The sequence below is a fragment of the Balaenoptera musculus genome, chromosome 7 (assembly GCF_009873245.2).
Source record: "Balaenoptera musculus isolate JJ_BM4_2016_0621 chromosome 7, mBalMus1.pri.v3, whole genome shotgun sequence".
In the NCBI taxonomy this organism is placed as follows: Eukaryota; Metazoa; Chordata; class Mammalia; order Artiodactyla; family Balaenopteridae; genus Balaenoptera; species Balaenoptera musculus.
In genome coordinates, this window is record NC_045791.1 from 32,825,582 (window position 1) to 32,835,978 (window position 10,397).

The 10,397-nt window shown below is 40.7% G+C and overlaps 1 protein-coding gene and 1 long non-coding RNA gene across 3 annotated transcripts in view; one reads left to right on the forward strand and one right to left on the reverse strand.

Moving 5' to 3' along the window:
* Positions 1–5,533, forward strand: part of LOC118897743 — a 26,150-nt gene extending 20,617 nt beyond the window's left edge. Inside the window, exon 3 of the long non-coding RNA XR_005020544.1 lies at positions 5,397–5,533. This is a non-coding gene — a long non-coding RNA (uncharacterized LOC118897743). The remainder of the gene's footprint in view (positions 1–5,396) is intronic.
* Positions 1–7,783, reverse strand: part of LOC118897742 — a 25,845-nt gene extending 18,062 nt beyond the window's left edge. For both annotated transcript variants that reach the window (XM_036857048.1, XM_036857049.1), the window contains exons 1-2: positions 7,318–7,783; positions 6,751–6,846 (exon numbers count right to left, since the gene is read on the reverse strand). In XM_036857048.1, coding sequence (XP_036712943.1) covers positions 6,751–6,846; positions 7,318–7,461 — 240 coding nt within the window. In that variant the 5' untranslated portion in view covers positions 7,462–7,783. The remainder of the gene's footprint in view (positions 1–6,750; positions 6,847–7,317) is intronic.
* Between the last annotated feature and the right edge of the window lie 2,614 nt (positions 7,784–10,397).

Consider the following 10,397-nt stretch of genomic DNA (forward strand, 5'->3'; position numbering starts at 1 on the left):
TTTTTTAAAGAAACGGCCAAATGAGGGATGCATCTGAAGCCCTTCAAAACAAATTTCAGGCGTTATCCATGTGTTGTTTGCTGCTCTCTGTATAAACATGCATAGGGCCCACTAATTTGAGAATTAAGGATCAGGGGGAGTTTTCTTTTTACAAATAATGAGAATGTGTGTTCCATGTGTGTCTCTCTCGGCTCCTGGGAAGTACAGAGCAAAGCGTGACATACAGCAGAGGAACACCATTCATAGAAGGGGTTAGGATCTTTACTTTCCTCTCATCCAATATGGTTTTGACTCCATATTTTGAGAGGTTTAATGCATAAGTGACTTGGCATAAGCCTCCTAAAAATCATTTATGGAAGCAAACTGGGTAAAAATTATTCCACTTATGTGAAGGATACTCCCAAATATCAGTTAACATAGTTTTATTAGATTCCTACCATTTGTCCACATAGTTCAATACAATATGACAAACCAATCTTGATTCTTTTTAAAAGGGGTCCTCTTTCTAACTCCTAAACATCTAATCTTGTTCACATGGAGTTCTTACCTTCTTAGTCTCCTGTGTCATGAGAGCCTTCTCAAAAAGATGTAAAATTGTATCTTTGACAAAAATGCAGGACTTCCCTGGTGGCGCAGTGGTTAAGAATCTGCCTGCCAATGCAGGGGACATGGGTTTGAGCCCTGGTCCGGGAAGATCCCACATGCCGTGGAGCAACTAAGTCCATGCGCCACAACGACCGAGCCTGCACTCTAGAGCCCGCGAGCCACAAGTACTGGGCCCGCATGCCATAACTACTGAAGCCCACACGCCTAGAGGCTGTGCTCTGCAACAAGAGAAGCCACCGCAATAAGAAGCCTGTGCACCGCACAAAGAGTAAGCCACTGCTCGCTCAACTAGAGAAAGCCTGCGCTCAGCAACGAAGACCCAATGCAGCCAAAAATAAGTAAATAAAACAATTTATTTTTTAAAAATGCAGCTGAAAAGCTACTACTTTGGAAGTGTCTTTTAGCTTTTTCTTAAAATTTGAATCACGTTTAAAAAGATGTCTTTAAAATTGATTAGACTATTTCTTCACCCAAATTACACACTTATGGGCCCTGTATTAATTCACGATTGATTTGCATAATGAAATTATTTTAATAATAGCACTGTTTTAGACATTATCTTTTTAAAAATTTATTTATTTATTTATTTATTCATTTTTGGCTGTGTTGGGTCTTCGTTTCTGTGCGAGGACTTTCTCTAGTTGTGGCGAGCAGGGGCCACTCTTCATCGCGGTGCGTGGGCCTCTCACTGTCGCGGCCTCTCTTGTTGCGGAGCACAGGCTCCAGACACGCAGGCTCAGTAGTTGTGGCTCACGGGCCTAGTTGCTCCGCGTCATGTGGGATCCTCCCAGACCAGGGCTTGAACCCATATCCCCTGCATTGGCAGGCAGATTCTCAACCACTGCACCACCAGGGAAGCCCCCTAGACATTATCTTGTATCATGTTGCATGTAGTAGGAAAAACTCCTATCTTTAGCACTGCAAAATGCACAGCTTTATGTTTAGAAATGAGATACTCAGTTCTGTGAGTCTTTGATCCTGTGCATTATGAGATTTTTTTTTAAAGTTTTACTTTAAAAGAGTATAGCAGAAATCTGAAATATTATGATGATATATATTACATTTATGACTTTTTATGGCATAACTGAAGTCTTCATTAATATCCTTCCCCTAAAATCATAGAATATTAGAAGTGGAAGGAACCTTGGCAGTCATTCATTCCAACTTCTCACTTGGTTGCAATAGAGAGAACTTCTGAATCTTCTTAAGAAATGAGTGCATAGAACTCAACACAGTTTACTAGATTTGGTCCAGCTGGTGTGGAATGGAATTGGACAGTTATATCCCTTGATCTGATCTCTATTCTCTTGCTAATGTTACCTGAAAAAGCCTGGGGGGAGGGAGGGAAGGGGGAGAACATGTCTTCAACATCGTCTAAGTAAAATGTACATTAGCTATGTAATTGCACTCAATCCACACAGTTTGGAAATTTTACCTACATGACTCTAAGCCTCGCTTGTCTTAGTGGCAAATGGGGACAATACTTCTTAACTCCGTGGTCGCCTGATTACTAAATGTAGAACCAGAATTTTATCCTACGTCTACTTGAATCAAAAGTCCATTGTTTTCCCCCCTCAAAGATGATTGTATTAACTCTTGACAGTCACAGCTCACTAGTGGTTCACGTTGACTTTTGGGCTCCAATAACGTGTGACAGCACAGGCAGTGTGTCTCTCTTATTCACTGTTGTATACTAAGTGCTCAGCACAGTACCTAGTATGAATGCTTGACTTATGATCATGCTGCTTTCAAGATTTGGACAAGCAGTACTGAGAGGTTGAATCGTGATTCTATTTTTCCCTACTGAATGTTATTATGCAAGAGTAGAATCCATGGTACTCCACGGAGATTTTTGTATTTTCAGATAAACATGATGGACTGAGCATAAGCTAAAATTCTCTCTCGTATTTTGCTTCAGGCACATAGAAATGCTAAATTAAACATCTTTAAAATTAATATTTAAACTTAGCGGGGAAAAGGAACTCTTCATGTACCGGAGCAGAGAATCTGTCAGAGAAGGTAAAAGCTGAGCTGCAGGAGCTGGGCTCTCAGTGCCCAGGCGAGGTTCCCCTCAAGGAAGAGAGCTAGAGCAGAGTCTCAGCCTAGATCCTGTGAATGCTCTTCCCGAATTTAATGAGAACCAGAGTATCTCCATTGGCCAACCTCTCCTAATAGCCAGAAGCAAGTAGTACCACCCTTGGAATGGATGGTAAAGTTTTCCATCGAATTTCTCCTTTTCAGAGGGGTGTTTTCATCTTTTCCACTGTTTCTGAGTAAAATTCCAGCACTCATTTTGAATCTCCTCTTTGCCTTCTATTCTTTTTACAGGGAAGCCAGGCCTATTAGGTTTGTCATTAAAGTGTCTTACTGCGGGATAAGTGATGCTTGCAGGAAGGTGTGAATGTGAGTGTTGATAGGCATGTTGGACTTAGGAGAGCTGCTCCCCTTAAATTATGTACTTCATTTGTTTTATTGGCAGTGGAGGTTGGCCTGGTGCTTGCTGACTCATTATTAGCAATTGTGCAAGAAGTGCCAGTATTTACCACCTCTGCTTGGCCTCTTCTGTTCCACATCTCCTTTTGATTCCATCATTTCTTTATCATCTTTGGATGCTCTGGCAGCTCCTTACTGCCCACAGCCTTTGTCTTACTTGCTAAGAAAGGTGCTCCTTATAGGTCATATCTAATGATGTTGGTTCTATTCCCAAACGTATTTATTGAATATCTACCATGTGCTGAGTATGGGCATAGGGAATATAAAAAGTAATGTAGTCCTCTTCCTACCTCAAAAGAGTTTGAGGTCAAGGATGTGTCACTTCCTCAGGCCCGCACGTTCCCCAAGGAAGCTTAAAAATGCCACATATAGGAGGAGATGATGGCCATGGCTCAGACCTGGGAAATAGTCATGCTTGTGGACCAAGTGCCACATAGGTCCTTGACTCCGGGCAGTAGCGGGCCAGTCTCACATGGGGTTTCCTAAATTTACGAATCTGGCTACCTGCTGTTCCCTGGAATGCCTGAGAGTTGCCTACCCCTGTTGTATCCCTACAAATGCGCCTTGCAGAAATCCCTTCTCTCTCAGCAAAGAAGCACACTGCATTCTGGAACAAAAATTAATATACTTTCCAAAGAGAGGACTCATAAAGACCAGCACCATAGATGAGGGGCTTCTGACAAGGTCTGCTCTCTGGGAAAGATGGATGATGGTAATGAGCTGTGTCTGGGGAGGAATGTTTTGAGGTACCCTTGAGTTTGAGAAGTGTGGACCAGATACCTAACATGGATGTGGAGCTTTCTTAGTGTCAATATAAGAAAACATCTAAGTTACAGGAGGCCAAATCATAACGGCCATATTCTGAGTCAGCAAGCAGCTGTTCTTAACCATTATGTAGGTCTCAGATTCCTTTGAGAGACTCAACCCAGAGGGAAAATATGTATGGACACAATTTTGCAAATAACCTTAAGAAGCTCACAGGTCCCCTCTCCCCCATATGAAGAACTCTGCTCTATGTGATAGTCCTAGAGAAAATACCAGAATGGTTTAGTCTAGCTTGTATTAAAGATTTGTTTTCCTTCTGGAGCAGAATACAAGCTCTGCTATAACCTTGTTCTGCTAGAAAGATTGCAATAAGAGCCAACTCAGCAAAGTTTCAGCAGATAATTTTTAGTTCAGAGTCTCCGTGAAATGATTCCAAATGTAAAACAATTTTCGGATACTATAATTTAGTCATTTGCTTTTTCATTATCCTAATGTCTTTTGGTTGTGAAAAAATAAAGCAGTCATGTTAACACAAACCTATATACTGAAAAACAGAGATAAATATAGGTGCTTGGGAGAAAAGCTGTATGTAGTGATAGATTATAAAGCATGCTCTGGAAAATGTGAGATACTGTTATTTAGCGCTTTCTTCATTTGACAGGTAAAACCTTTGCAGTTTTGGAGGATTTTGATAGAATAAGGCTATGCTGTTTTAACTAAAAATGGAAATGAAAATACATCTAGTCTATATGGAAGCAATATTCTTGTGGTCTGTTTTTCACTATTTTCAACTTCAGTGCTAGAACAAGGTGTGCGGACATGTTTTGAGGGGATGCTGTGTTTCAGGCCGTGCAGGGATCTCGGCCCGTACTGCCCCTGAACCCCCCGTTCTGTTATGTAATAGTAATGAGACTATACTCCCTACAGCGCTTTTTCCAGGAAAGGAGAAACCAAAACACAAGTCTAATTCTTCGGTTTGTTGTTCATTCAGTCGTTTTTTAAGTCTTCTGTCATCCATTCAGAAGAACCTTTGTGGTGTATCTGAGCTCTGTATTCCTCCTGGAAGAAAGGAATGCACTCTTACTTGCCTTCCTTTCTTCCAGGAGCTAGAAATAAGGCTAGGTGTTTGGGACCAATTACTACTCTCCAGAGACATAGCTTTCTGGAGAGTATTTTTCAAAACTAGATAATATAAATTTGAACAGTTTCTTGACTTTGCAGGACCTGAAATCCTTGCCACGGCCTGCTAAGTGCGTGTATGGCCTGACCTCACTGGCTCTGGCTTTGCCTCTTTCCCCCTTTCTCATGCTCTGGTCACACTGGCTGCTTTCTGAGTCCCCCCGACGAGGCACACTTCTTCCCATCTGAGGACCTTGGTTTCTTTTCCCTTGATTCTTTTGCTTGGATGCTTTCTTCTCAACATTTAATTCACCTGTGCGCATGTCACCTACTCAGATGTACCAGGCCCACCATAAATATAAAGCAGGTCCTGCTATTCACTAACATATCACCTTATTATGTTTCCTCCACAGAGTTTATGACGATCAGAAATTATGGTCTTTTCCATATTTATTGGCTGTCTTCTCCCTCTAAAACGCAGACTGCTTGAGAGCAAAGACCTTGTTGGGGATCTAGTGGTAAAAACATGTTATGTACAAGGTGTCAATAATGGTATGTTGAATGAATGAATGGGCTTTTGTCTCACTGAGATTATGTGAGGAAAATCAGGCGTTCTGAATTGTGATCCCAAAGTATTTGGGGATTTGTTCATCATAATAAATGCTTACGTAAGAATTAGCAAAATGCTGAGCACATAGCGAATTAGGTAGTTCAAGTGCTTTATATGTATTAACTAATTTAATTCCTATAACCCTATGAGGTAGATATTATTGTTATTACTCCCATTTTATAGATGCAAAAATTGTGGTACAGGGAAGTTAAGGAACTTGCACGAAGCTATACAGATAGTAGGTTTGAAGGCAGGTACATGAGCCAATGCTCTTTACCACCGAACAGAGAGTGCTCAATAAATACACCTTTGACCTTGTGCCCAGCACTGGCTGAGTGCTTTGTATGCATGGCGTCACTCAGTCCTCAGCTCCACACTATGTAATAGGGACTGTCATTATGCCTGTTCTGCAGATGGGGAAGCTGAGGCTTGGAAAGCTTAAGCAACTTGTCTCAATTTCCATAGTCGCTTAGTGATGCAAAAGGGACTTGAATGTAGATAATATGAATGCTCTGATCTCAGGCATCCTCTCCATGTTACAAGAGCACTTGTGGGTGGCTCTTGGAACATAGTCATTTTCAGGCTTGTGAGAGAGGGATTAGTCTCCCTCATTCAAAGGGTCTCCACTGGTGTCAAGAAGGGGTATCAATTACTTGGCTACAGATTCATAACAAATACAGAACAGTCCAACTCAGAGAAATGAATAGGGAAGCAGAATTTGTGTCAGTATAACCACTGGTCTGTAAGGAATAATAGAGTTGGTTAAATGTTCATTTCTTCAGAAAGAGCCTAACAATAGGATTTAGAAACTTGATAACTGTGAAAGGTCAATTTTCGTTTCTAAAATGAACAAGGACAGAATTAGAAATATATTGGTGTATCACTAGGTCCGATTCTGTACTGAGCTGAAATGCAGTGTACAAAGTTTAGCACTATTGTTTTGTGAAACTTACCAGGTTTTTCACCCTGAGTCCTTAGGGACTCAGTTCTCTCAGTAGCAAAAGCCATCTGTAGGGATGATATGATGTTGGGGGTACATTCTGTCTGATTTTCAGCTCATTCTTTATAGTTAGGCATTATAAACCACCCATACAAAACCAGTATACTCACAACACAAGAGGGGGGGCATAAAATCCCTAGAACTTATGCATTCTTACCCTGGCTTCAAAGAAAGTATCCATGTGAAGGATTATGGTTGGATTTGTGGACATCAAACTTGTTTTCTTTGGAAGACTCCTTAAACCCACTGAGACCTATTGATTCAGCAAGAAGAAAACAGGTTCAGCATATATATATACATATATATATATATATATTTTTTAAACAATTTATATATTTATTTTTGGCCATGCCACGAGGCATGTGGGATCATAGTTCCCCAACCAGGGATCAAACCCATGCCCCCTGCAGTGGAAGCATGGAATCTTAGCCACTGGACTGCCAGGGGAGTCCCTAGCCAATATTTTTGAACCCTAAGATTCCAACATTTTCACAGAACTTGTATTACAAGTGCTCTTATGCAAGCAGTTCTATGTGATCCTACCCGAGCCTCTACTTGATGCTCACAGTTACCCAAATGTGTGGGCAGGGCGGGTGTTATTAAGCCACTTTACAGATGAAGAAATTGAGGTTAATAGAGTTGAAAGAGCTTGCCCAAGGTCAGGCCACTAATAAATAGCAGAGGTAGCACCTGAACCAAAGTCTTCGGACTCCAAGTTACTTACTTTTTCTGCTGGCCCACACCTCCCCCTTCTCAAAGAGAACGTGTTGGTGGTGATATTCCAGGTTCCAAGCATCTCTCCTGAAGATTTCCTTACTGGCAGGTCTGCTGCTAGAGGGTGGAACCTGTGGGGCTTAAGATGGAACATCTTACGCAGTGCTGTGTGCACATCTGTTGTTTCACTGGGTTCTGGCCCTGCTGACTTTAAGTGGCTGAAAGTGATAAGCAGTAACTGTGGGCCAGGACTAACGTTATATGTATGGTTTTCAAACAACTGTTACGCTGTTTCCTTGAGAACCTCCTGGCTGCTTCTCCTTGCTCCCCATGTGACGGAAACAGGTGGGGACGGCATTTCCCGGTTACCCTTATTTCTCTTCTCAGTGTCTGTGTGTTCTGGGATCCAGCAGAGACTTTGTCTCTCAAACGGGTTGCCCTTTTACTCAGTGTCCTTCCTACTGCTCCAACTTTTATTGTTTCTTCCAAGTTTTGAAAGAGTTGCAAAATTCATCAACCATAGGTATTTAACTCAGGGGATGGAATTTCAGACAGGTGGTTCTGTAACTTCAGCCGAGCATGCCTCTGAACCGATCCGTGGTTGTTCAAAGATCAGGTGATTCAGCACGAAGTAAGCCAGCCCGCTGAGGCAGCAGTGGAACCGGGGCACAGCCAGGCCAGGACTGCTGCTTGATCTCCAGGAACCCAGGCCGCTGGGCATCCTGCAGAGTGCAGAGGCCTGCCCAGTAAAAGGCAGCAATTGCTTAACTTTCATCTGATGGGGAAGAATGCAGTTTACTCACAGGTGCTGGCCCTACAGAACAAGTAGATTGTTGAATATATTTGAATAATCAAGCTTTCCAAACAGAAGCAAAACGTACTCCTAGTGATGTATAAAATGCAAATAAACTCAACCAGTCTCTTTTCACCGTAGGTATATGAGTTTTGGACGTTTCCACACCCAGGGTCAGAATGCTGCTCCTCTGTCATGCCCTCACTGTAGCTGTGGCCCAGACCTTTATCTTCTCAGAAAACCGGGCATTTGCCAAGAACATCAACTTCTATAACGTGCGGCCTCCTCTTGACCGTAAGTAGTGCTTGTCACCATCATTGGTGATGGGGGGGTCAGAGTAACTGTTTGAAGTCCCTGTTTCCCTATAGTAACTTTGCCTTTTCTGGAACGTTTGGTTTATACCCAGCATAAATCGGAAAGTCTTCACTACTTCCATGAGTAAGGGTAACACATGGTGACAGAAATTTTCTCAATTTCTTTAAAATGGTTTGGCTTCCTGCTGAAGTCTCAAAAGGGTTCTTGTTTAAAATAATCTTCTGAACACTGTCCATAAGAATGGCTCAGCCAGAGAAATTCAGTGTTCTTTGTTGATGTCTTCCTTGGAGAAGGATATTGACTGTAGGAAGCTTCTGCATAAATTCTATATACTTTCAAATGGCCATTAACAATTTTGAAAACAGATTAGCATGTTTGAAATCTGGAGGGGAATACTACTTAGATTTTCATTAATATTACGCACAGTCACTATATATACATATATAAAAAAATATATATATATATATATTTAGTAATTCCAAGAATCTATTCTAAGGTCCTTAGCCATTTGAAGAGGAAAATGCATTTAAAAAGACTTCTAATGAAGCATTAACATATATAATTTCACCTCCTTTCTCTCCAGACAAGTAAAACTTCTCTGATATATTTTACAGAGAATTTGTTATAGATAAAAATTGTTTCGTGGAAATGTGAATGCCAGTGGTTCCCACATCTGTAAGAGTATCGGAATCGCAATAAAAGCGTTTAAAACTACATATTCCTGGGTCCCTTCTCCCGAGATTCAGTAGTCAGGAGGGTGGTATGCAGAATATTTTTTTCCCCTTTTCCCCCTCTTCTTTTTAAAAAAGTTCTCCTGATGCTGTTGATGCACAGCCAGGTTTGGGAACCACTGTCTTTATACTCCTAAAGGAGGAGTACTCATACTCCATACTCCTATATGATTACCATTCTGCATTTTGTGTTTTGTTTTTTAGGACATTCAGTCATTAGTAGGTGTATGTGTATGCATGTATATACTACACAACCATATACATATACACATGAATAATAGCCCACACACATCTTGAACTATCATTTATTACAAATTTCTAAATTGATAGTGATCATATACTGATAGCTTAATGGCATAGCATAGACATAGTTTTCATAAAATCTACATTATTGACAAATTTTTAACCTTTTATAAGAAAAAATTATTAAAGAGAAAAAAGTAATATTTGATTACTATAGAAAATTCCAAAGAGACAGGAAATGTGTAGAAGAAAATAAGTATATTCATAATCCCAAGGTTCAGAGTGAGCTCTTCTTTACATTTTTGAATACAGCTGACCCTTGAACAATGCGGGTTTGAACTGCCTGGGTCCACTTACATGTGGATTTTTTCCCCATCGTCCATACTCTAGTACTACATGGTCTGCAGAGGGCTATATGCAGGGCCGACTATAAATTACATGAGGATTTTCAACTGCATGGCGGGTTGGCGCCCCTGACTCCCCACGTTGTTCAAGGGTCAACTGTGTTTCCTTCCACTGTTCTTACTCTGTATGTGTATTTAACTTCGTGACAGAGATCACACAAATTTAATTTTGCAGTAGCTTTTATTCATTTACGTTGTGTTTTGAATATTTTTCCATGACTTTGAAAGTATTTTAATGTCTTACATTAAAAATTTTTTTACTCACATAGCTGGCTATGTGAGTAAACTATTTCCCCATGCTTTATACTGGCCCCCCCAGAATGCATGCACACACACACACACACACACTCTCACAAGCAAGCTAAATGTTAACGCTTCATTGAAAATCTTTTTAAATGCAGTTTCCTCTTCAATTGGCTAATGACCTTAGAATAGATGCTTGGAATTACTAAATCAAAAAGGTTGTGCCAGTTTATACATTAACTATTTACCCACCGGCACTGAGTTTTGGTATTTTTTAAACTGTGCTGAATTAATAGGTGAAAATGGATTTCATTATTTATTTACTTACCTAATTCACTTTTATGCATAGGCAAAACTGAAA